Consider the following 27,679-nt stretch of genomic DNA (forward strand, 5'->3'; position numbering starts at 1 on the left):
AATCGTTGAACAGCCAGATCAGACGAGCTCGAGCTCGAGCTCGAGCTCGAGCTCGGCTCGCTTAAACACGAGCACGAACCGAGCAACAAACTTAGTCCACTGATAAACGAGCCGAGTCCGAACATGCCTTGTTTGGTTTGATCGGCTTGTTTATGAGCCCTACTGTTTTCTAGACGTGTATCTTGGAGTTTTCAGAGATTGAAAACTCAACAACCTACAATGTATTAAATTTTCAAACCTAAAAAAACGTGTATTATATCAAAATCATACAATCCGAGACCAAGCTAATGGTCAGATTTAATCAAAACCACCTCTCTCTCTCTCTCTCTAAGTTGCAGCTAAAGGATTTCTTACCATAACGGTAGCAAATATTTTTCCCTTAATATTTGTATACAATCAGTATGTATAACAAGTCATACGCAATCATATTTTAGAAATACATAAGCAAAAAGATTCTTTCATTGTTCTCGATAATTCTTCTCTCACTACAAACAGGGTTTTCATTTGTGGTTCTTCCAACGTTCAGGTCGCAAAAGGATCAACAACGCAACGAGAGCCTCAATGCTGCATTGAGGCTGTCATGCAAGAATGTATAAATAGCAGGTTGCCACAAGATTCTATGGGTAAGGACTTTATGAAGGGTGAGATTTTTCTTAACTACTTGTTGCAGTTAGCTGGATTTTAGTGTTTGTGGATGCCCAAAAGTGATAAGTATGTAACACAGTTTCTTGTTAAAGTAGGTGCATCGAGTGTCACTTGCATATGAGATGTTACACCACATAAGAGTGGTTTTTTTCTCATAGTAAAATATGTAATTGTTTTGTTCTCTTTCTCTTGTATTACTGGTAGGGGTGTGCCTAACTCCAGTTTGTCTAACCCATCTCATGAGCCAGAGGATGGTTGGACTAAGGTGAAGAAGACGATAGCCAAAGGGTCAACCAAACCCAAACCCAAACCCAAACCCAAACCCAAGACCCTTCCATCAGCTACCACTAACATATTTAAAACCCTTTCAAACAACCTAGCTCCAAGCATGCCTAAGGCGCCAAATCAGCCTCAAGAATCTCCTAAATCACCAACGGGGGCTTGGCTTGTCTGGTAGGAGCAGCTAGTGCACGTGACCTTGTATTGGGATGTTGCAGGTTCAAAACCCAAGTTGTATAACTGGTTAGGGGTCTGCCTAACCCAGCTTGCCTTTGAAAAAAAGAATCTTCTAAATCGATGTCAGTGCCCCAGGTCATGAGGAATACCAAAGAGAAGCCCTCTGCTACTTCAAGTTCCAACTATGCTCCAGTTAGAGCAAACCGTAAGAAGCAAACCTGATCCATTTCAAGTTGTCGACCATACCATTCGGATCTGGATCAGATCCTGGTTGAGTTGGTGCCCTTTTGACCCAATTGTCATTCAAGGTATGAATCCAAACTGGATCTAGATCCACCTCAATAAGAACGACAACCTAGGTTATCGCCCAGACCCAGGGCAACACATAGGACCTCTCATTTTGGGTATAGTTCTTGTTTGAAAGGAGTTTTGGACCTTCAAATTTGCCAAAAACTCAAAAGTCACCCTTAGGCCTTTCAAAAATATTTCCTTAGCCCCCTCATTCTGTCAAACCTAGTTTCTTAGCCCCTTAGTGAAAACCCTAAACAAATAGGTTTGTGTCACCCTAGATCTTTGACCAAGAGAATCTAGGCACATGCATGGCATCTGGATCCAATTTCTATGGCCCATAATCCACCATACCTAAGTCGGGGATCTGTATTTACAATAAATAGGGACTCACTCCCCTAATTTCGAGCATCTATGATCTATGATTTATGTCTTCTAGTCTAATTTGTTTATGATCTATCTTTCTTGGCCCATCTCTTCCTACACCACCTGCATTCTAAGCTACCCTATACTCACACTATGCCCAACCTTCCCCCACGCTTAGCATACCTACCATAGCTTGTTGGAGCCTGGACACACCCCCATAAATTCTAGATCTTGATTCTTGTTTCACCGGTCCCATAGATCTGCCTAGTTGAAGCTCTTGTGCTTATCGTAGTCGTAAAAAAAAGTTGCCTAAGGTCGATGTGAGATTCATATTCATTATTTTTCTCATTTTTATTCATTATTTTTTATTAAGTATAAATTTAACTAATGTTCACACAATTTTGTATGTTTTGACCATTTTTTGAGCTTTGGTAGTGTCCTACACCATTAAGCTCACTTTTTTTATAGGGTTCGCATACAAGGTACGAGATGTTGCACAATAAAGCTTTGATCGAAGGGAGCCGAAGTTTTTAATGAGGTTGATCCTTTTTCAACGAAAAAAGAAAGACGCTCGACTTGTAGGCAGGGATCCCACATCACCTTCAACTAAAAAAAGGAATCATTTCTACTGTTCATAATGACCATAGTGTCAAAAAAATCTTAATTCAGCTCAAGTCTCATTGTCTAAACCCTAGTTCTCTCTTATATTTATATAAAAAAAATCTTCATTCAAGCATACTAAACCTACCTAAGGGTGATAAACATTAATTAAGAAACTTGCTAATCCTAATAAAATTATGGATCACGTATTTGGATCCAATACCCACTACAAGATATCTAAATAAAAGAAAATTGCAAAACTATAAACAAATCTAAATGAACCCTGTGGACTCAGATATGTGTTTCTCCGCTCAAGCGCTACTTGGCTTGCTCAAGAAAATGGTGCCAAGTCAAGCCAACCCTTGAGCAGCTCTGCCAATGTTTGATATAGAGTTCAAACCCTTTTGTTTCAATCTTTGAAACTACAATATATTTGGGCTACTAGAATATGAGAACTAGAGTGTAAACCAAGATTTTCATGTGTTTGATTGTTTTTTTTTTATCTTGAATCTAAATGTACAGATTGTCTACATGTTTTTTTTTTTATAGGCAGACTTCTACCAGATATCTCTTAAGCCCCATGTGGCAATGTGGCAGAGGGATTCAATAGTGTGGCACTTACCACATGGGATACCACCTCGGTGTTATATTGTCTACATGCTTTGTTTGAAAGGAACCAGCTCAGATTTTTTTTAAGATTTAAAAATCAACGGCTCACAATTTTTGTAAATATTCAAACATCTACTTTTTTTTCTTTAAAAGCATGATCCAACAGTTGATTCTTTGAGTCTTTGGTGTGGATGTGCATACGGTATCATTGAGTTGAAACTCATAGGTGCAAGTGATTCTGACTCAATCTAACCCTTCAGATGGGTTCAACATAGTCAATTTGATAAAGATCAACCCTTGTATCATGTTTTTTTTTGACAAAAAAATATTTTTTAAGATATAAAAAATAGTGCATTTATGACCGTTGATTTTTGAATTACCAAAAAAACCTGTACATACACCAGATTTTGGTGATTCAAAAGTCTAACTCCACCAAATAAAGTATGGTGGATAGTGTCTATAAGCATAAATTAACTTAAAACAACATGAGCAATAAGATATTGTTAGTTTCAACTCATTGATATTGTATGCACATCTCTCACTAGAGACATATCCTATGTATACGAGCCAATTTGAACTCGGGTCAGTAGATCGGGAGTTCAAATCCAATTGCTTTCAGTTTTGTATCAAAGTGTGTGTTGTGTTTTTTTTTTCTTAAGAATCAGCTCAAACTCGACACATCTGGCTTGGGTTTGTCATGAGCTGAAATTCGCTAGGCTACAAAAAAGGGCTGAGCTTGAACACCTCAAGCTCAGCTCGTTTGACTCATTTATAGTTGTGCAAAAAGGTCGCATCTCTGACCTTATTCTAAAATGGATCCGAGTCATAATATCATATTCAGATAATCCATATCCAAATCCAAGTCGGATTTAGATCAAATAATGTCGGGTTTAATCATATCCAAGTTGCAATTGGATCAATAAATAGGTTCAGAGCTGCGCAGGAACCTGGTCTCAACCAACCGTTTTCTGTCATGTCTTTCAAGTCAGATCTGCATCCGACATTGGACCCATTCATTGAAAACCCATACCATATCCGACCCATTTGCAACTCTACTCGTTTATCACCCCTAGTTCTGACAATGAAGGTTTTGGTATTGCCCAGTATCACCAAGCCCACCTATGGACTCGAGCACCCTTGGAACTGGACCTAACACGTACGGATCAGGTCTAATTCTTCCATAGGCACGACAGGCTCAGAAGGGTCACCCTTGTGCAAATGGATTGAATCCGTCAAAACTTAGGCCAACTTACATTTATTGGCTTATGTTTACGTGATGGGGTTTAGACTCAAATTGTGGTTTTTAAGTTATTGAACTCTTTTTTTTTCGATAATAAATTTAGTTCTAACTATTTTAGTCTTAAAATGTGAATGAGGATTTTTTGTGGCTATTAATCATGATTTTTTATCATCCCGATTAATCATGATTTTCAAAAAAATTTAAATGATGAGGATGGTGGATTTTTTTTTGCTGATGAAAGCACATTTTTTTTAAATTTATAACTCAAGAAACTGCACTTGACATGAAGACCTGGTCACGCCGGCTCAGCCTGCCATACCTACGGTCATTGTGCCCGCCGCGTAAAACACCGAGGCTAGGACCCTACCCCCGGGGCCTATGCTAGGCATTGGCTTGCTCAGAGAGGCGACACCCAAGGGAATTGAACCTTGACCGCCCGTCTAGCAGCCCAGGACCCACCCCACTACGCCAACCCCCCTTGGGGCACCGATGAAAGCACTTACTAAAGGAATTACGGAGGATGAGCTTGGCTACTATGAGGCTAAACATATTCCTTAAAATTCTTTGGTGGACACGGGGTCACACCGGCCTAGCTTGACCAAGCCTTGCTCTGGCTTGACAGGCCCAACCCAGACTCACGCTCACAAAAGACAACCAGACATTTATTGGACTTATTGGGCTGAGGTGGATCTCATCGTTGCCTTTAAGTCCAGGTAGTGAATGGGTCAAGTTTGGTTGGACCTCCAGCCTGAATTACGCATCTTATACACATCATGTAACAAGCCAGACCCAATTTATGGATCAGATTCAGTCTTTGTCTGATCAGACTGTGTGAAATTGAGTCAATATTTTCAGTTGGACTATGGATGTTTCGGGAACAAGTTCGACCCAGTTTCCAATTCTAACCATCTTCCTATCCAACATCAAGATACGAAAAGTCCCAAGGTGTCATGGGATCCATAATGAAGATCTGATCAACTACCCAATCAATAACGAATCGGTTTTCAACTCCTATTTCATATCCAAACAGCGACAGCTAACAAATAAAAATTTAGCATTGGGGATTGGTACGGGTGCACCAGGCCCGTGCTGTAGTGCAACGCATGGGCGACGTTCAAGGGGCCCAGTGGCAAGCTACTGGGAGAGGGTGCTGCGTGTGCACCTCCGAAACATGCACTGTAGTTACAGTGCATGTTCCGGGGTCCTCATTGAGCACCGCGTGGCACTCAGTGGGGATGTATGGGGAGCCGTACACCACCATACATCCTGCAGGCTGATGCAAGGCAGTGTACAGCACCTCGTACACCCACTGAGCGCCACACGATGCTCAGTGGGAACCCCTGAACATGCACTGTAAATACAGTGCATGTTCCGGAGGTGCACACACAACACCCTCTCTAACCTGCCCACAGGTATCAGATATTAAACTGATAAGAACAGATACTGCAGTTGATCTTAGCCAAAAAGCCAAGAGAGAGGGTGTTGCACGTGCAACCCCAAAACACGCACTGTAGTTACAGTGCATGTTTTGGGGTCCCCATTGAGCGTCACGTGGTGCTTAGTAGGGTGTACAGGAGAGCCGTACACTGTCTACACCAGACGGTATACAGATCCCGCGTACACTCCACTGAGCGCTACCGTGTGTGTAAATGGGGGAACATATAACCTGCAAGCCGAGAAAGGTACGAGTAACTTATCCCTCTGAACCCCCTTTTATACACCCAAAGATGTTTCTTTTTATACCACCAAGATATCAAACTATGGTTCGTGCCCAAATTAAATCACAGTAAAGCAAGTGTACTAGGCACAGTCCAAAATCTGGCCTTAAAAGGCTCAGTGCTGAAGAGTATAAAAAAATCCAAAACTAAGCCACTGCTCTCTATCAACAAGACCCAAAACGAAGACTGAACCTCCAAATGTGGTGGCTGACCTACTAGCGATGCAAACGGCTTGGATCCAGAACAGCTAAATACATTGGGAAGTCGGATATGGAACAGCTAAAATTTGCAAAACCTCCATCCTGGATCGGACCCATTTGCGATAGTTCAACTTAAAACAACCAAATATTGGTGATAGGATCGTATGTCCGAACTCGGAAAAAGCAACCAAATATTGGTGACTCATTCCTAGAACCATGATGGATCCCATTCAAGTTGAACGCAAATATCAGAGGAGGATCATATTCTAGATCCATGTAGCTCGTCAGATTGAGCCATATTGGATCAATTTTCTTTTTCTTCTTTTTTCCCGCTTGTTTTATATGTTGCATCATTGCCATGGGTGATGGATTGTGTTCGGTCTGACATCCGACCCGAATCTAACGCATTTTTTTTCTTAAAAACTGAACATTTAGTGGGTTTGGATTCAGATTTATGTGGTTGAACCTCCGGGATCCCGATCTGGATTCGAATCAATGCTAAAATTTGATCTCCATTCAAATCTTAGAATGAATCTGATCCATGTTGTAAATTTTTATGGAATAACTTGTTTTCATCACTTTTTTAATACCCAATCCGGTAAAAAAAATTTATTTTTAAAGGCAAGCTGGGGTTAGGCTAGGGATGGCAGTGGAACAGGGAGGGGGGACAAGGTCTCCAACCTGCCCTGTCTCAAAATCCAGACCTCTATCCCTGCACGGGTTTCGATTTTAACCTCCATCCCCATTTCATGTCCTCCATCCCCAGTCCAAATGGGACGAGGCGGGGCAGGGCCCCATTTTTCCTCGGTCCACTGCCATCCCTATGTTAGGCAGACCCCTACCAGTTAATCACTATACCATTCGGTTTTGAACCTGCAACGTCTTGATGTGCACTAGCTATTCCTACCAGACAACTCGATCCGGTATTACCATATAAAAACATATCCAAATTTAATTCTATCCGTAGTCACAAATATTGGTAATGCTTCAAAAATATAGCAGAGAAAAAGAACCATATTTCTGTGGCCGTTTTAAATGGCTAAAATATCACAGTATTTTCAAAATATCATGATATCACCACTTATAACAAAATATCATGATATTATTGTGACATTTAATTATGGCAAATTAATGGAATAAGACTGCACTTTTATATTTTTTATGGATTTGCATTTTTATTTTTTGGTCTATTTTATTTTTGCTGATATTTCACTGAAATGCAAGGACAATGAAAATTTGCTAATTTCTCACGGGAATTGGTTGTTATTTTGACGTTCTAAACCTTTATCAGTGATTCTATCTCATCTAGGGCTGTTAATGGGTTTGGTTTTTTTTTTTCAAGTACCGGATTTGACCTGAACGTAGAGATATGGGTATGGGTGTAGAAAATGCATAAATGAACTTGACCCAAATGAGTTACAAATCAGAGACGTCTGATTAGGCATGTCGACGGGTCAAGTTTGGTTTGCATTGAGATGAAATCAGACCCGGCCCTGATTTCCAGACATGGTATCGGGTTTGAACTTGGGTCTAATCGTTGAGCCAAGTTAAAGCCACGATTAACAACAAAAATAACAAAAAAATTATGTCAAACTATTGTTAGGGTTTTCCCGAGTGGGAACACCCTCCAAAAATAGGCGTATGCCGCTTTTAAGTGGAGAGCACACGGTATTCTTTAGTAAAAGGCGAAAGAATAGTTCGCTCTGTGCTCACCACGCGGCTGCGTATCTTTCAAGCTTACCTCTCACTCCCTTATATACAAGAGAGTGGAGCCACCGACATCTCTTTCTAAACGATATGGGACTAAACTCCCGTTCATACGCGTTTGATTTTCAAATGTTGAACCACTCAACAGAGTTCCCACGTATGCAATTTTAACCACTGCATTCCCCCGTTGCACTAGTCAGTTTTTTTTTAATCGCCCAAAGGCGCAGACCTAGCCACTCTGGCTCAGCCTCTGGTACTTACAGTCTCTGTCCATGTCGCGGGTAAGCCTACCCCTTGACCCAGAGAGTCGCCAAGCTTCGGCTTACGCAGGGGGTGACACCCATAGAATTTGAACTAGATTGCCCGTAGTCTAGGCCCCAATGATCTAGAACATATATGTGAGAAACATATACAAGGGGTCACCGTATGATCTACACCAAACCCCTCGAGTCTATATGTGAGAACTTTATATATGAGTTTCCGTATGATCTGGAAACATATACAACACAATCATATTTGTTCATCGTCCCTGATTAGTGGTGCACCTGAATCATATTTGTTCGGTTTCTGATCTGAATCTGATATATTGTTCTTGGACATGGATTTCAAAATTGAACCTGAAGTGTCTGTTTGGATTTTGGACTTGTATAATCACCGTTTTTTGGATTAGGATTATCACGAATCTGAGAATTAAGATTTTTTCATCAAGTGAAAATCGTACATTAAGGGCACTTTTGGAAGCAAGAAAAACTCTCATAGGAAAAAAAAATTGCCTATGAGAAGTTTTGATATGATAATTTTTAACTTTTAAAACTATATTTTGTAAATGAGCTTGTTCGTGTTCGTCTTGTTTAGCTTGGGCTTTTCATGAGCTCAAGCTCAGCTCGGCTCGACACAAGAAATGAGCCAAGCTTGAACACCCTTTATTTGGTTAGTTCCGCTCATTCCCAAGCTCAAACTAGCTCATTTACAAAATAAAATTTATAAGCAATAAGATTTGAACTCTAAACTTATTGCTTGCAGCCAAACACTTCAAAGATCTTTATTCTATAATATAAATTAAATATATGTAAAATATATTTATTATTAATAAATGAGTCTATAGAGCCGAGCCGTGCTGAACATTGGTTGTTCATGCTCGAGGTTGTTGAGCCTATTCCAGGAGTTTGAACAAGCTCTTTAAGAGCATAACATGAGCCGAGCCACAAGCAACTCATCTTGTTTCCCAGCCCAAGGTACTGGTCCAGGTCCAGATCAGATAGAAGCTTAGGCAGGTCCGCCATTGTTCTGTGTAACAGAATCGGATTCAGTGGGATTATGATCCGAACCCGATACAAGGTACCACCTCTTACTATATAAAAAATCCTCTTTCTTTTCTTTGAGTTCTAATTTTTACGATATTAATCCAATTTGTGCACGATTTTGTCCGAATATATATATATATATATATATATATATATATATATATTATTTATTTATTTATTTATTTATTTATTTTTTCTCGATAAGTTTGGAGCTCTAGAGTGCTTTCTTGGTGACGACTGTGGTGTTGATCATTGTTTTGTTAGCTTATTTTGATCGATAACTCGGGGTCTCTGCTTGGTTGGTAGGAGCTGTCAGTGCACGTCTCATTGTGGTGGGACGTTGCAAGTTCAAAACCCAGTGTGGTATGTTGAATAATAATGGGTGGGGTATGCCTAACCCCAGCTTGCCTTTCAAAAAAAACTTGTAATAATCGTTTTCGAGGGTTTTGGGTTCTCTTTTTTGGTGTTCGCGTTTGGTTTTGAATTGAAGTTGATGCACATTTGGAGGTTGGGTTTCACAAATTTCTGGCTTTTGTAGGAATTGGGGTGAGTTTCAAGCTTGGAGGCGAGGGATTCTGCATCACAGTGATACGCTATTTGGGACTTGTGTCATGCATGACATGATTCAGACACGTAATTTAATAATTTAAAGCGACCACTTTGCTAGCCTATTATCAGCTTACCGCAAGTAAACGGGTAATTTCAGGTTGATTTTTGCAAGTCTGACCCTACAGATGTGTTCAACATGATCGGTATACTAGGAAACAACATTTGGATCATGTTTTTTAATAAAAAAATATATATCTATTTTTACCTTGAATATTTATGAAATCTTAAACCATTGATTTTTAAACCGTCTAAAAAACTACCTGCATATCGATTCATATAAAATCAAGCATGTAGAATACACTTTTACGGTTAGATTTAAGAAAAACATAGAAAAACCCTTCAAAAGCCCGGTAGGCCAGAAAAGTAGCAGTCAGCTACCACATACTCATATTTTAAATATTACTTTGTTACTTTTTAATAATATTTTAGTAACAATATATAATTTTAATATATTTAAACATAAAAATTAGTTATTATTGATTAAAATATTCAAAGATCCATCTGTGAATATGGATTTGCTAAATTGGATTCAGACAGTCTCAGACTAGTATTATAGGTCGGATATAATTCATATATGAATCAAAATCTGATCGGATTTTATTTTTCCCTTAGGGCATGTTCTGTTGGATCATTCTAATTTACTTTCTCATTTGAATGAGAAAGTGAATCTGATTTGTATAAGCAGCCGAACATAAAAAGTTAATATGTGAGAATGTGATTCTGAATCTCAAGCAAATTAGAAAGTGATTCTGAATCATGTTTTTTAAAACGAGCAGCAGAACTTACCCTAATGTTTTGCACGTAAAGAGCTTAGATTTCATTTCTTGTACAGGATCTAGTATAACCAGATCGAATTCAACCTTTACTGCATTGGGCTGATTCACATCCAGATTCAGAATCAGATGTGCATTGTGCATTTCAAATTTGGATTCAAACTAGCAAGATCTAGACAATATCCAAAGCATTTGGGGCTTTACTACTACACAGTTTATTTTGATTGATACTCCCTAACCGAGTCCAATAAGAGAACTGGATGGTTAGATTGCATTATTATAACGGACGGAGGGTATCGGCTTTGAACCATCATTATCAAGCCTTATCCCAACTATATGGGATCGGTCTATGCTCCGAACCACAGGGGATTATCCTCCGCTTGCCTGCCAAAATAAAAAGAATAAGCAAAAAAAATATGTTTCTTTCTTTTTAATATCTCCTCCCCCCAAATCCCCTGAAGGCTGAAGCTATACTGAAATGCCTACTATTGATGCACGTAAAGAGCTTAGATTTCATTTCTTGTACAGGATCTAGTAGAACGAGATCGACTTCAACTTTTTTTTTTGAAAGGCAAAGCTGGGGTTAGGCAGACCCTACCAGTTATACAACTATACCATTGGGTTTTGAACCTGCAACGTCCCAACACAAGGTGACGTGCACTAGCTGCTCCTACCAGACAAGCAGAGCCCCGTTGATAGATCAAATTCAACATTTACTACAAGGGAACCACCTAAATTGCTAAATCTCGAAAACCAACAATGCTTGCAACTTCTTTTGATTATCATGCTTCTTGTTCAAGCAAGCAAGTAGGACCCGTTAGTTTTGTTAATGTAAGGAGAATGGTCTCAGCTCCCCAGTTCCCACCCTCCTAATAGGTTCAAACTGTCTTGAAACCAAACGAAGATCACAACCTGGTTCAGTTGAGCTTGGTTAAATCGTAGAGATATTGTTGTTACAAGCCTTTGCGACTTTGGCTTGAGGCGCTTGACCCAAATGGGAAGCATTGACTATCTTTGAGACAATGTGGGGAATAAAGGAGAATTCCCCCTTGACAGCCAGTGGTTTCCCTCCTAATTAAAAAAAAAAAAACATTTTAATCAATGAATTGTTGGTGAATGTTATAAGCCTGCAGATATATCTTGATTAGGTATTTTCATCTGATTCTTTGAGCTTTAGCGGAAACTCAGACAATCATACAAGGATGAGATGGGCCAGATAAGGGTAGGATCATATTTGACCCTGCACTAAATTCGATATGTGAATTGTATCATCGAGTTTAGATCCACCTTGGACCTCATTGTGGGTTACGAACCTGAATTAAATGCAAGTATCGGTTCAAGTGAAAATAAGTAGGATAATTTTAAAAAGAAAAGCTAAATAAATCCAGCTGGAAGTAAATCATATTTCTTTACCTCGTTCAAGCTCAGATCCAGTGGACATTCACATATGCGGCTACACTTGTTAGTATCATACTATCTAGCAAAATTATCTGATTAACCTACCAAATATGTGTTACAACATATTTTTTAGATCAAGTCATTTTTCAACATAAAAACACGATCTCTTTGATTGTGAAATTTTGGTGCATTGTAGAGTGTTATTCTTTAAGCACTGAAAAAGCCTACTTAGAACACAACAACGGGACAATCCAAAAAGATGTTTTTCTTGCAAAATAAACCATATAAAATCATACCTGTTGGGTTGGACCCACCAAAATTTCCAAGAAAATGCTTTTTCATGAGGAACTCTCGCTGAGAACTGGGCCACTTAATGGGCCTGCACCCCCTCACCCTACAAGGTAAACCCTGAGTGGGGTCACCGACACCCAAGCCCTTACGGAGCCCACCCACCAGTTAAAGGCACCCGCACACCAGTTTAAAATTTTGTTTTCTACTAAAAAGTATGGCACTTCTCAAAAATAAAATGCTACTGACAACCCATGCTTCCAGAGCCCATCAAATATCAGTTGTGAATGGCATAAATCAGTAAATATTTAACTTTTACTTACCACGGTACCTATGTTCAACTCAGAGTAGCAAAACAAAAACTGATCTATCAAAAGAATTCAGTCAAAGAGTAATCTAATTTGTATTGCAATCCGTCTCTGGGTACAGGATGCTGCTCCAGTTTCACCTGATGTCAATTTGCAGAGCTGCATCAAAACCTGTTTCAATGCAATCAAACCGGAAAGTAAACCCACTGAGCACGGGTATAAACCTGCATGCATGCACACAGGCACATAGATACAGACAATAAAGCTAGTCATTCATTGTAGCATTCATGACATGAGGCACCTTTTTTTTTTTTGAAAGGCAAGCTGGGGTTAGGCAGACCCCTACCAGTTATTATTCAAAGTACCACTGGGTTTTGAACCTGCAACGCCCCACCACAAGGAGACGTGCACTGACAGCTCCTACCAACATCGTGGAGCCCCCCCCCCCCCCCATTGGGGGCATGAGGCACCTTTATCATGGCACTGATAGCTTATTCAATCAAACATTACCAAGGGCATGGCATCGATGATCAACATTGAAATAGTTGCAACACGATAGGCTTTAAAATTGGCATCATAATGCCCATAAATTTAACTATATGCATTAATGCTCAAAATAATAGACTAGGTGCATCTAATTCAGTAACATAAAATAAGGCTAAATGTGTTTTTTTTTTCACAAAGTAGGCCAATCTGTAAAACTAAAGCTCCTGCGCTCTGCAGGGTAGAGCTCATCTGCAGCTGAGCAGGCTATATTGACAGAAAGGAACCTGCACTGATGGATCATCAGTGTTTCAACTTTCAACCTAAATGTATCTGACTTTGTCTATGTTTCAGGCAGATAGAGGCTCGGGGCTCCCCCTCGTATTCTGGACCATTAGTTTTCAAAACTAACATTGCAAGCCATGAATTTTAAGCATCACTTGAATGAAAAAAAGAAAAACTTGCAGAAAAGAATCAACCTCTAATAGGCTGGACTGGAATGACTGGCATTGGAAGCTTGACCATAGCTGTAACCATCCTGCGATGAAGCTGAAGCAGTTGACTGACCAACCCTTCCAGGACTCATCATTTGTAAATCCTGCGGTTGTGGGGAAGCAGCATAGACATGACCAGGGAGAGATGTAGCAGCAGGAGCCTGTGACAAACTGGCAGGTGGAGTTCCACTGGATGCTGAAACTGTTGCAGTTGGATTCCCTATATATCCACCAGGGTTATTGCTAGGGAGACTGCCATTGCTAGCTATAGAAGGTGCCCCTGGCACTGCTGGTGGCCTAGGCATACCATTGGGCTGCATTGATACAGGGTAAGCACCGGGTGGCATGACAACATTTGGAATGGTTGGCACTGCAGCATACCCTGCAAAAGCCAAGCAAGAAATAAATTCTTCATAAAGAAGAAATATGTCGCTGATTAAAGTTTCAAATGATTTATATGAAGCATAGTCCAAGTGACAAGTTCTCAGCTTAGTGCTTCAGATGATCTGCATGAAGCACAATCCAAGTGGGAATTTTTTCCTCTTAAAGCTTAACGTACAAATTCCCTGCTTAATGCATCTGCTGATTCATAAACTAGAGGAATGAATCAGCCTGCTGATTCATAAACTAGAGGATGCATTGGCATCCACGACTCCAAGTGTGATCAAAAGCACCACACAGTGCCTGAACTTAAAGGCCAAGTAACTGAATTGGATGCATAACATCTGCAGATATTCAAATGCTTTTATTCTCTAATCTCAATGTTTTCTCAAAGTGCATATCATGTGACCATCCCCATCGCCTAAAGATCAACAATTTTCAAGCAGCAGATCCTAAGTCATCTAGATCTCTATTGAGGTGGCTATCTCCATCGAAACCAACAACAGCAACAATTGGTACAATTATCTTAGCCACCTCCAACAATAAACTACTACAATTATTATCAAGGGAAATTGTCTCAACTGCCTGTCAATTGAGTTATATTTTCAACAATAGCAACCAGTAAAACTATTATGTAAGCTAAAGGTACATGATTGCCAAAATGGGGGTACCACGATGGCACAAACATGTTTGGTGCCTGAGAAATTTTCGCTATGAAAGAACTGGATGCTACAGTATATACATGCTAATTTATGTGTAAGTCTAAACCGAGCTGCTTCGGTTCATTCTCATCACAGAAAGTCATAGAAATATAGATGTTGTACCTACTAGTGAAACAGAAAGCAGTACTTCACATATGAATTATCCTCAAAGCTTTATTCCATACTCCCTGCAATGTCAAATGCTTATCTTAGATATGTGAACGTATAGCATGAACAACCATTATCTCTCACTGACTTTGTGGACTTATTGTTTAAGATGTCAAAGCAAATATAAGGATCAGATGATCTGATACTTCCTGTTACATCCTTTCTAGATATAAGACAGCAAAAATATTATGATTCTCCCAATTTGTGTTGGATAGGCATAAACAAGTTTAACATAAAAAAATCTGTATACCAGTAAGTTAAGCATCAATAAAGGTTATTAAATTTGTCTCTCCCCAACCCAATTTGCACATATGTGTGCAATCGTGCACTAAATAAAATGACAGAGAACACATTTATAGGGTCCGCTTCAGGAAGAGAAAATCAATGGGGCTCACTACATACTATGATACCAACATCAGTACCACACACACACACACTCACACGAGAGAGAGAGAGAGAGAGAGAAAGAGAGAAAATCAGGTTACTTAAAGCAAGGAGGAGCAGATAATCCAGCATATTACATCTTTTAACAGTTAGGAAACCAAATCCATCAACAGAAAAACAATTAATGCTAGTGGAAGGATCTGATATGATTCAATGGAGAAACTGAAAACACCTGGTTTTTAATGGTACCAACCAAAGGCGGAATCATGATTAAGTTATGATTATGAAAAAATTGTCAAAAGTGACCCTCCGTGGATTTAAGGATTTTATTTCCAAGAGAACTAATTAAATTTAAATAAATATAAAAGAAGAGAGGCAGTGCACCATACAGCTTACAATTTTCACAATATTATTTCCAGCATGGAAAATTATTAAAAAAAAAAACACTTTTCAAATGTAGAGAATATCTACTTGAAATTAAAAAAAAGGAAATGTGTAAATAAAATGATTCAGTGAATCGCTGCATTTGACATTAGCTTGCATCAATCCACAGACTTTGACCATCACGAGCAGCTAATGCAAACAATATTCCAGACTATTCATACAATGTGACACGCAAGCTCAAAAAAGAGACATTCTTATATATATGTGAAAGCTCCCATGCACAAACAGATGAGACCAGACACTTGGAATGATTATAAGAAACACTTACAATTAGAAAAATGCAGCTGTAAAAAAACTTATCAACTAGAATTCTTCTATAAAACAGAAATGCAGTAGAAAGATCTGTAATTTTTTATACCTGGAGTACCAGGAGCTGGACGTGGGAGAACAGGTGGACGAACTCCTGGCATCAGTGGCATATTTGCAGGGGCTTGTGAGGATGCACCAATAGGCATGACAGGGGGTGGCAGGACAGGGAGACGAGGCCTTGGTAGTGCTGATGGGAAAGAAACAAGATGCTGGTTAAAAGCCACACCAACTTGCTGCTGATATGCAGTTTGGCCAACAAGATGCTCTTTGATCTTTTGATCAATCAGGCTTTGAGTTTGTTGCTCCTCAAACTGTTGATAATAAGAACGCACATTTGCCTGACAAGAAGGCAGAAATCAGTCACTAGCCTCTAAAAATACTACTGAATGCGTCTTTGAGAATGATACCTTGTGCTTGTATCCTGCATTGTGCTGTTTTCTGACAGATGGCTGGTACAAAAAAATAAAAAATTGCAGACAGTTAGCAATGGAAGGAGACAGTAATTGAGACTAACTAACAAAAATTTGTCAGGGTCAGTTAGAAAATGCAACTACATCACAAGATAAACACAAAAATCAACAACAAATCATCAATATTTGAAAATGGGATATGGTGATCAGATGAAAATAAATTAAAAAAACATTTAGTCTGAAAATATAGGCAATCACATTGTACCTCAAAGGTAGTTTCATTGGTCATGCATAAAACACGAGAGAGGTGAAATTTTATAATGCTACAGAAATCATGCATAAAACAGAACAGGTTTAAATCAAGTTAAGGAAAGAATGACAAACAGAACAAGAATGGCAGCCATACAATACAAATATACTTCTAGCTCAACAAATACTCTCGATATGTACAATCCTCTCGAATTTTAAAATTTTCAAATGGAAATAAAAGTATTACACTGGGGGTGCTTTCATGACCATTTGAAACAACAGAACTTTACTCAATTTGAGTCCACAGCTACATGAAAATGCACACCCATAATGTTCATTAACCACATTATGATCGCTAAAAAGTCAATTTAAATTCAAGAGTATGAACCATAACACATCTGAGAAAAAGAGAACTGCAAAATTGAGGACACTTCACTGCCATGAAGGAAATGTTGACTCTGTAAGCATGCTACATCATACAAGCATCAGACTTACATGACATAAGGCTACATCCATAATGCCACAAGACCATCCTTTTTTACTGGTAGGCAAAGCCACCCAATATAGTCAACAAACAATGTTATAATGCAACAATTACGGATCAGGAAGAAATATTTCTGCATAAGAGGTTAGGAATTTGAACAAAGGACTAAGACAGCAAACAAAATGATGTCCTTACCGAATCATGTGTCAGGTAGGTGTCACAATAGTCACAATAATACCTACAGAACAGAGAGGATGAATTAGCCCACTTACTGTCTGCAGATTGGCAAAGAACAAATAAACTATAAGGAACAAGAAGCTGTTAAACAGACTGAAAGGAAGCAATTCTTCTACCGTGGCATGCTGGAAGATGGAACTGATGCCACAAAAAAATTAACCCAGCAAGCAGATAAGTTCCTGTAATATCAACAACCCATGAGCAGAAAAACTGGTAAATTACACTTTTACAACTATAGATAGAGCAGTAAGAAAACACAAATCGCAAATAGCTGTTTACAGTAGGCTGCTAAACAGGCTGAACAACTGAAACTTGCCTTGTTCAAACTTTGCTTGCTTTTCCCAATATGAGTTCAAGCCTGAGCTGACAGATTATAAGCACGATTCGAGCATACACTGGCTCATTTGAGGGAAAAAATAACAATAAACAACTAGGAGGAGACCAACTGACCTCCCTTTTTTCTCTTATCCTAAGTCCTAACTTCTTGAATGCAAGTCAAGATTGGCAACTAATATATTTACATGTTACTAAATAATGTGTTATAAAGCATATATATATATATATATATATATATATATATATATATATATATATATATATATTACAAGCATATTAGTGCTTACACAAGCTACATTGAACTAAGCAGCCTCTGTCATACATAACAAGCTTGTAATGAGCTGTTAATAAGCTTTTTTTAACATGTTTAAATGAACCCATTATCAAGGTGATATATAGGATTGCACTGATCTGGACTCTAGGGAATCTAATTCTAATTAGGATCATTACCGGACCAGAACTGGAATCTTTTTCAATCTAGTCTTGCATATGTCATACTCTAACTCATGCATTAGAAGTGAGAAACTTTTATTTCATTGTGTCTTTGTCTAACACAGTTAGTTCAAAGCAAGTCTAATGCAAACATGTTCTTCCATAATTAGATGTGGTGACTGGCACAAATATGATTCAAAATCATCACTCAGTAAAGCTAATTGAACTGGTGTGTGTACACCAGTTCAATTAGTTTTACACAAAAAGTACCAGTTTGTCAGCATTATTGCAAAGAAACAACCTAGAGGTAAATTTATCATATAACTCTAATTCATGCATGGGTTGTCAATACTGGGTCCTTATTGTACAGTGTACATTATCGTGCACTTAGCATTGAGAAGATTTTGGAGTAACATCTTATATTTATAAATTGCAGCTTACAAGTTGCAACCATTTTTCCAAAAGCCTCAAGTGTAATTCTCTTTTTTTATACTGGTTAAATTTGATCATGCATAATTTATGCATATTAGACCCACTTTTTATGCATGATTCGATGCGAAAATGGATTAAATACCCATATTTATCAGTGTTTTCCAGGGCATTGGTTTATTTTCAAAACGAAGAAAAATCGCACAAATAGAGTTCACCTGGATGATTTGTTTAGAATTTCATTTCTTTTAGGAGTCCTTTTTTAAAACACGTTTTTGAAAAGGTAGTTTTTTAGAATTTTTGAAAAATTAAACCGAGTTTTAGAAAATACAGTTTTTAACCTAATTATGTTTTAGAAATAGTATTATTGAGAAGAGGCCGGCGTCCTCCCATTGGGAAAAACGCCAGCCCCTTCTCTCTCTCCTCTCTCTCTATCATTGGTTTCTTCCCCGTCTCTTCCCTTCTTCGTTCTTAATTTCCATCTTTCTTCTAATCCCATCTATCGTCGGTGCTTCTTGCCCCGTCATCGGAGTGTGCATTTCACCGCGGGAATGACCACTTCTTCCTCCCAACCCCTCCGTCGGAAGCGACTGCCAGGTACGCTTCTTCTCTCCCGTTTCTCTAATTTTACGTATTTAGCTAGATTTATTTTGCTTCGTCGAATGCATAACAACGTGTTTTAGCATTGCATACATCACCTTTTATTTTCTGCAGTTTCATAGCATCTAGGATAGTTTGATTCTAAATTTTGCTTTCTGCATTTAGGTTAGGAATAAATCAAATACATTGCATCGCATAGCTAGCTCCTTGTCTTTTGTTTTTGGTTTTATTTAACAGTCTGATTTTTTTAGAGAAAATGCAGCCTATATTTATCTTTTTGAAAGGCCAACAAACCGACCCGCGTGATCTGCAGATTCATGCAGGTCGGTTTGGTTTTGCGAAACGCTAAGAGATCAGTGTGAATCTCTGATTTCACGCAACCCTCGATCAGACGTCAAACCGCGTGATTTTTAAATCATACGATATTTTTTTCTGATCGGTGTAATCTGCAAATCACGCAGACTTGTGTGATTCGCAGTTCACGTGTTGCAGGTCTGCTGAAATCAGCATGGGCTGTATACGCAGAACCAATCTGCGTCGGTTATTCTTGGGATCACGATCAGTGTTTCAGCAGTTGGCGTAAAACTACGTGATCTGATTTCTGTCTTTTTACCTGGAAAAAATCACGGTCTGCTGGAACCAGCATATACACACTGTTAAAATATTTTTCTGTTGTTCGCTGGATCTTCAGCAGACCGTGCGTGTCACACAGATCCCGCACGCCATCAGCATTTGATCAGATCAGGCCTCTGATCTTCAATCAGATCTGCGGCCTGCATGTTGCATCTATTGAAACGCGGATCTGCACGACATGCGATCTGCAGAGCATTGGTGTTGAGCGATCAGGATTTCTTAACAATGTTCGTGTTCTAATTGTCGTTCAGAGCAGGTCAATGTCGATCTTCATCATAACGTACAGTGATTCCGTTTTTAGCATCTTCTGGCAGATCATGTACATGTGCATAAACTGTCGATCACGCCATCATCATTGGATATGATCACACAATGAGCTGATCTCGTTTTATTTTTTTCTTTTGTGGCCTGTATATTCTGTCATAAGATGCATTAGTTAGTTAGATTAATTTTATTTTAATTTTCTTAATTAGTTAGTTAGATTGTTTTAAGTCTCTTTATAGTTAGTTAGTTAGTTTAATACAGTGTTGTTAAAAGCGTTGAGGCGTAGCGAGGCGCTCCACCAAAATCTGAGGCGAGGCGTAAGCCTCGAGGCGCAAAGCGTAAGCCTCAAAAAAAAAATTTAACTTAAAAAAAACTATAAAAATGATCTAAAATTATAAATAAATAAGAAATGCTTTATTGATGAAGCGCCAACCAACACGAAATAAAAAATCTCAAATAAATACGAAAAAAATATGAGATTAACATGTAAAAGTAGCATTAATGCAACAACTTGATCTATATAAGTATCTAATTGCATAAATATGAGCATTCATTCAATAAAAAACTAACATTAACAACAAAAACTGATTGAAATAACCATACAACTGCTCCTTTATGTCCAACTTTTATCTTCAAGAGAAGTTGCGATGAAGTGACCACCAACATGACAAGGGATACAAGTTCCATAAGAGCCTTTTCAATTCCTTTTCAAAGCAGATTGATATTCGCCACCATGAAAAGCAAATGATGCTTTCCAAAAGAATAATAAAATATGCAAATTTAGCAGCAAGGAATTAATTTCTGGACTGTATTCTGCACAAGATGTCTAGGCTCTCTCTCTCTCTCTCTCATATGCCTCAAGTAAGCAAGCATTATTGACGAAAAACCAAATCAATGCATGCTTAAACAATTCAGGACATCGCATATTTGATTGCACACCAAGAAATCATCATCGCTACAGTTATATGGACAAAAAAGGAAAACAAGGGACCACAGTCATATGGACAAAAAATGGCTACAATTATTAATAAAAATCTATTTCATATGGACAAATCAAACTATTTGCTGCAGTCAGGGCTGGGCTAGGACTGGGCTGAGCTACAAAAATGGATAAAAATCTATTTCATATGGAATCAGGGTTGGGGTAAGACTGGGCTTTTAAAAAAAAAAAATTAACTGTTTCGGGAGGCAGGACTGGGCTAACTGTTTCGGGAGGCAGGACTGGGCTACAGCCCAGTCCTGCCCCCCCCCCCCCTAGCTACGCCCCTGGTTAATAAAAAAAAACGAAAAAGCCATACCTGAAGGAAAACGATGATCGGCGACGGGTGGTGGCTGGCGGCGAGTGGTGGCCGGCGGCGAGCAGTGGCGGCGGCGAGTGGTCGCACGGCAAGTGGTCGCACTGCGAGTGATCCCTTCTCAGCAGAGGCGGTGATCGGCGAGTGGTGGCCGGCGGCGAGTGGTGGCCGGCGGCGAGTGGTGGCCGGCGGCGGGTGGTGGCCGGCGGCGAGCAGTGGCGGTGGACGAAAGGGGACGGAGTAGAGAGAGAAGGGGCGAGGGCTTTCCCTCGCCCCGAAGCGCCTATGTCTTTTTTAAAGACAGGTTCTCGATCTTTCAAGAATACGGGCCCGGATCCGGGTCGAACTCGGGTCCGGGCCATCCGATGTTTAATGCGCGCCTCACTTTGAGGCGCGCCTCGCCTCAAGGCGTACGCCTCAAGGCGCATGAGGCATACGCCTTGAGGCTGTTGCGCTTTTTACGTGCGCCTCAAGGCGAAAAGGGCCTCGCCTCGAGGCGAGGCGCGCTTTTTGCGCCTTGAGGCACGCTTTTTGCGCCTTGAGGCACGCTTTTAACAACACCGGTTTAATATCTCATAGCTAACTAATTAGATTCTTTTGCTTGTCACGTAGTCAGTTAGCTAGATGTTTTTATAGTTGTTATAGTTCTAATTGATTTTTGTTTTTTGTTTTTTTGTTTAGTAACTAACATTCGTATTTTAGAAATCGGGTGCGTGCGTTTTTGCATTTTTGTGCTTTTGTTTTTTGTTTCGTGCTTTGCAGGTAAACCTCTATGTGCAAAAAGATTGATATTGTTAGGGTCATGCCCATGCGAAGAAAAAGAAGCTAGTTCGTGAAGGGACAGAGGCCTACAATTTTTGCTTTTCTTTATTTTATTTTTTTTAGGGCCACATGCCATTTGGAGAAGTATATGATAGCAAAGAAGGAAGCTAAAAAAGTAGTTCGGAACGCGAAGGATAAGGTATATAAGGAGGTTTATGATAAGCTGGATACCAAAAAGGGTGAGAAGGATATTTATAGGCTTGTAAAGATGAGAGATAGGAAATCGAGGGATCTGGGTATGGTTAGATGTATCAAAGATGAAACGCAAAGGGTTTTAGTCAAAGATGAGAAGATTAAGGAGAGATGGAAAGATTATTTTGATAAGCTATTTAATGAAAGTCATGCTCAGGATCTTGGAGACTTTTCAATTCCTTTTCATGAGATGAATCGTGACTTCATGCGCAAGATTCAAAAGAAAGAAATTGCAGAGGCTTTGAAGAAAATGAAATCAAGAAGGGCAGTTGGCCCAGATGGTATACCTATTGAGGCTTGGAAATGCTTGGGAGAGAAAGGTTTAGAATGGTTGACAAATCTTTTTAACAAGATTTGGCGGACAAATAAGATGCCTAATGAGTGGAGGAAGAGTACTTTGGTGCCTCTATATAAGAATAAGGGTGATATACAAGATTGCACAAACTATCGTGGTATAAAACTCATGAGTCATACTATGAAACTTTGGGAGAGGGTGATTGAGTCTAGGTTGAGGAAGATTGTCATGATATCGGAGAATCAATTTGGTTTTATGCCTGGAAGATAAACTATGGAAGCTATACATCTTCTTAGACAACTTATTGAGAGAAATAGAGAGAGGAACAAAGATTTGCATATGGTTTTTATTGATTTGGAGAAGGCTTACGATAGAGTACCTAGGGACGTTCTCTGGTGGACAATGATGAAGAAAGGTGTTTCTCTCAAGTACATTAGTATAATTAAAGATATGTATGAAGGAGTAGTAACCAATGTCCGCACTTGTGGAGGGGTGACAACCAATTTTCCTATAACGGTTGGGTTACATCAAGGATCTGCTTTAAGCCCTTTCCTATTTGCTATAGTGATGGATGAGCTTACGAGATCAATTCAAGAAAATGTGCCGTGGTGTATGTTGTTTGTTGATGATATTATTTTGATTGATGAGTCTAGAGTTGGGGTTAATGCTAAGTTAGAATTATGGAGACAGACATTGGAAGCAAGAGGTTTTAAGTTGAGTAAGAGTAAGACAGAATACATGGAATGTCGATTTAGTAAGCAACGAAGTAGTGATGGGAGTGTAGTGAAGCTTGGTGAGCACGAAATACCGGTGGATGATTCTTTCAAATATTTGGGATCTATCATTCAAAAGTATGGAGAAACTGATGGAGATGTAAATCATAGGATAAAGGTTGGGTGGATGAAATGGAAGAGTGCAACTGGAGTGTTGTGCGATCGTAGAATGCCATTGCGGTTGAAGGGAAAGTTTTATAGGACGACTATTAGGCCCGCTTTACTATATAGTACGGAATGTTGGGCTGCCAAGGGACATCATATTCAAAAAATGAGTGTAGCTGAGATGCGTATGCTGAGATGGATGTGTGGAAATACAATAAAAGATAAGATTCGGAACGAGGAGATACGTAAGAAGGTAGGCGTTGCACCCATTGAAAATAAGATGAGAGAGAATCATTTACGGTGGTTTGGACATATTCGACGAAGGCCTAATGATGCTCCAGTTAGAAGGATGGAGAAATGGGAAAATATATTAGTTAAAAGAGGTCGGGGTAGGCCTAGGAAGACATGGATGGAGGTGATAAGAAAGGATATGAATGCTTTGAACCTCACCGAGGACATGGCATTGGATAGAAATGAATGGAGGAGAAGGATTCATATGGAAGACCCATAATGATTTTCTTTGTTGGTTCATATCGCCGACCCCAATTGTTTTGGGATGAAGGCGTAGTTGTTGTTGTTGTTGTTTTAGGGCCACAGGCCATTTGATTAAGTTGGGTTGTAATAAGCCTTTTTATTTTTGTTTGAGCCCTCTGCAGAGGGTAGCACAGTTTATTTACATTTTATTTTTAAGGCAATAAAGATTGTCTTGTGTGGGTTACAAAAGTTTTTTTAAACGTGTTACCTGTATTCGACCCGGACTTCACCACTAGTGTGAGCCGAAAATTTAAGATTTGATGCATGGTTTGTATAAACGGTTTTTATTGAAAAATACATTTTAAAATACTTTCACGAAAAGTTGCATCATGATTCAAGTTCACTTGCAATTAAAGAAATTACAAAATTTATAAGAGGTGTTTTTCTTTGGGTCGATATTGCAATACTTTCTAAATAGGTGATATTTGAAAATATCACAACAACTTAGAAATCATATAGGCCGCTGATAATATCATGATAAATTGAAGATATTTTCAAAGTACTGCCAATATTTGTTAAATAACCTTTCGCAATATAGAGTATCACATCCTAAGGGAAATACAGATTCCTCTGTATAGAAGCATAAGGCATGCAGAAACATGAAAAATATCTTAAATGTGGACTTCTAATGCTTATCCTTCAGTGTGTCCTTAGCAAATCCAATACAAAGCCATCTATGACATTAGAAGTTTCTTCACAGCATACGAAACAACAAGAAGAAGACTACATACACGATGGAGAAGATGCTACTTGCAAATGAAACATATCAATCCTTGTAAAGGAAATACGAAGATGAACCATACAGATTCATATCCGTGGCCCAGCACAATACAAAATCCCACTCGCATGATTCGCGTTTCTGCATTTCCCGTGTATTTATTTAATTAAACAAAAGAAAAAGGAGCAGCAGCAGCAGTAGAAACAAACCACAATACAACGAGATACACAAAAAAAACAAAGCAATCTATTTCAAGGCCCAAGATTAATAAGAAACTCCTCTGTTTCAAGAAAAACTACCTTTACATTACATCCAAAATCAAACAAAGGGGAAATAAGAAAAGGTCGCGAAGACGATGCGAACTCGCAATCTATCGTCTTGGTAATTTAACGACATGGAGAGAGTGAGCACTAAGCAGAACTCCGTGCGACGTGAAGATAAAAGCAAGATCACAAAGAGGAAACGATAAAAGACTAACGGAGGAGGTATTTCAACAAGGACCCATCAGGAAAGGAATTCCAACCTGATACAGATAGTCAGCAACACGGCCCACGCTGCGCCGCCGATCCGCCTCGGCTCTCCGCGGGGAACTCGTCTCCTCCTATCTCTCCGGCACCAAACCCTAATACACCCAAACGAGAAGTTGAACAGTAGAATCCCTAACCCCAAAATCAACCAGAGGCAGTAAGCACCTCCAACTCTCAAGAACAAAGAGGAATAAAACACTAGAACCCTAACCCTGGGAACAGGGTGCGCAAGGATGAAGACGAACCCTGATCCTGGGAACAGGGTGCGCAAGGATGAATACGAACCCTAACCCCGGAAGCGTGTAGAGAAATCGGACGGAGCAAGAACGGAAAATGAAAGGTGGAAACCGCTTACCTGTGGAGAGGCGAAGGCCTGGGTCGCTGTCGAGACTGGAGACAGAAAACTCTCTCTCAAAACTGAGTTTGGTAGGGCTGTCAACGGATCGGATCGAATCCGGGTCCCGGATTCACCCATATAATTAATAACCGGGTTCGGGTTTTGACGGTCGCGAAAATGGAATCCCAAACCCAGACCCACATAATTTCAGATATTTTTTATTAAAAATACATGTAAAATACTTGGGTCGGGTTGGGTACCCGGTAACCCAGCAAAAAAATGAATTGGGTCGGGTATCTGAAAAAATCATGACACAAACCCAGCCAGCGGGTTCAGGTCAACCAGAATATTATCCGGGTCGGCGTTTTGCATGCTCATACCTGGAAATTTGGGTTCGGGTTGGGTCTGTTACCCCATTGACAGCCCTAGAGTTAGGGAGCAATGCGGATTGGGTTATGGCTGGCTGGCATTGACATCTGCAACCATTTCAGACTCGATTTGGGTTATATATTGAATTTGAAACGGGAGGGCAGCAAATGGTGTCGTGTCTTTGAAATAAATAAGGCCACTACAATATGCCAACTGAAAACATGTGAATCAGAGTGTAAAATGGACATTTTCGATACTTTTTTTTTTGCAAATCCCAACTTGTATATGCGTTCGATACAGTCCATTTGGTAAGAATCAATTGTTAGATATTGCATTTTCGTTAAAAAAATATGTTTGTTTGGATGCTTGAATATTTACAAAAATTAAGAGCTGCTTATTTTTAAGCCTTAAAAAAAAAAACCCAAATTGTATATGCGTTCGATACAGCTGCCAAGAATCAATTGTTAGATGGTGTATTTTCGTTAAAAAAATATGTTTGTTTGGATGCTTGAATCTTTACAAAAATTAAGAGCATATTATTTTTAAGCCTTAAAAAAACTTGCTTATGTGTTGTATCGGGATGATTCATTAACTCATTATTATAAAACCAAGCATGTAGATGATTTCCTTGAGGTCCTATGTCAAGCTGAAGGCCCGGGATCGAATCCCTCTTACACATGGGGTGGTTGTTGTTCTGGTATGGGTCACCCTAACCCCAGCTTGCCTTTCAAAAAAAAAATGAATGAATCTAGAATGGTTTAGCAACCTAAAATACGGATTCAAACTTTAAATTTATAACAACCCCAACTCATGCTTGTTAAAAATTAAACAATTGTGAAAATATTCTTAGAGACCATGGGCTCTTACAATCATAACACATCCACAATCATAAGAGACATTACACTATCATCATCCAAACCAAACTAATTTTATTAATTAAATCATAGAGTTTAAGAATAATATGCAAATAAAAATAAATAAACAAAAAAGTTGAGTTCCTTTTTACTTAAGTAAAACTATCAAACAGTTGTTTAGCCCTCGTAGTAACAGGTTCCTTCATTGGGTCTCAGAGACTGTGAAAAACATAAAAATAAAGGTATCAGAATCATAAATCATGTGTACGAGTCCCTCTAATGAATTAGATAAATAAAAAAAATATAAATAAGATTCATTCAATATTTTAGAGATATATAATTACAATAAAATCACTATTCAAATAACCATTCATGTAATAGAAAATAATTGTAAAATAATAAAGAACGACTATTAAGCAATAGGTAATATTTATCATGCATTAGATAATTATTATCATGCATTAAGGAGCAATTAACATGCAATCATTAATATAATACATGTAAGCGAACAGGTAAATATGCATAATTTAATGGATAATAGAAAAATGCATGATATCAATACACATGCATGAGTACTGTATTATCTTCTATCAAAGTTTTCCTTTATATACATGTCTCTATTAAATGCACCAAAATTTTTGTTCTTCTTTTTATTACCATTGCTCGCAAATACTCAAAACGGGTAAATAAATTCTCGAGCTTAAGTTAGGTTCTCAATTGTAGTTTAGCACACAATTCGTATTTTATTATTGGGTTTTACACTTAACCCTCGACCGATATCAAGAATCAACATTATCCATCGAAACATTAAAAATCAACATTTAATGCTAGGACAGTAGGAAAATTAACATTCATTGATGTCACTTTCTTGGTATACCAATAATAACAGTTGTATCTACACACGACCCTCA

The 27,679-nt window shown here is 38.9% G+C and overlaps 1 protein-coding gene, 1 non-coding gene and 1 pseudogene across 3 annotated transcripts; all 3 read right to left on the reverse strand.

The window, feature by feature from the left end:
• Positions 1-5,499: 5,499 nt before the first annotated feature.
• Positions 5,500-5,684, reverse strand: LOC149821615 (U2 spliceosomal RNA; annotated as a pseudogene).
• A 2,041-nt stretch (positions 5,685-7,725) lies between these two features.
• Positions 7,726-7,844, reverse strand: LOC149821616 (U5 spliceosomal RNA). The gene has a single exon (XR_016426255.1). It is a non-coding gene; the product is annotated as a U5 spliceosomal RNA (small nuclear RNA).
• A 4,596-nt stretch (positions 7,845-12,440) lies between these two features.
• LOC149821617 (U1 small nuclear ribonucleoprotein C-like) lies at positions 12,441-25,598 on the reverse strand. Of its 2 annotated transcripts, XM_089980722.1 has the most exons (8): positions 25,564-25,598; positions 25,205-25,303; positions 17,370-17,432; positions 17,212-17,254; positions 16,281-16,322; positions 15,923-16,211; positions 13,472-13,868; positions 12,441-12,680 (listed from the first exon to the last, which is right to left on the reverse strand). In XM_089980722.1, the coding sequence occupies exons 3-7, from the start codon at positions 17,375-17,377 to the stop codon at positions 13,474-13,476; spliced, it is 777 nt and encodes a 258-aa protein (XP_089836848.1). In that variant the 5' UTR covers positions 17,378-17,432; positions 25,205-25,303; positions 25,564-25,598; the 3' UTR covers positions 12,441-12,680; positions 13,472-13,473. The 2 variants fall into 2 exon arrangements, with proteins under 2 accessions (XP_089836848.1, XP_089836849.1); XM_089980723.1 differs by lacking the exon at positions 25,205-25,303 and having other exon boundaries at positions 25,564-25,580.
• Between the last annotated feature and the right edge of the window lie 2,081 nt (positions 25,599-27,679).

This window comes from Nuphar pumila, chromosome 11 (genome assembly GCF_984573655.1).
Source record: "Nuphar pumila chromosome 11, dmNupPumi1.hap1.1, whole genome shotgun sequence".
Taxonomy (NCBI): Eukaryota; Viridiplantae; Streptophyta; class Magnoliopsida; order Nymphaeales; family Nymphaeaceae; genus Nuphar; species Nuphar pumila.

Coding starts and splice junctions, on each gene's coding strand:
- LOC149821617 (XM_089980722.1), bottom strand. Junction 16,212..16,280: donor ATGCAGGATACAAGCACAAG/GTATCATTCTCA, acceptor CCTTCTTGTCAG/GCAAATGTGCGTTCTTATTA. Junction 13,869..15,922: donor TCCAGCTCCTGGTACTCCAG/GTATAAAAAATT, acceptor TGGCTTTTGCAG/GGTATGCTGCAGTGCCAACC.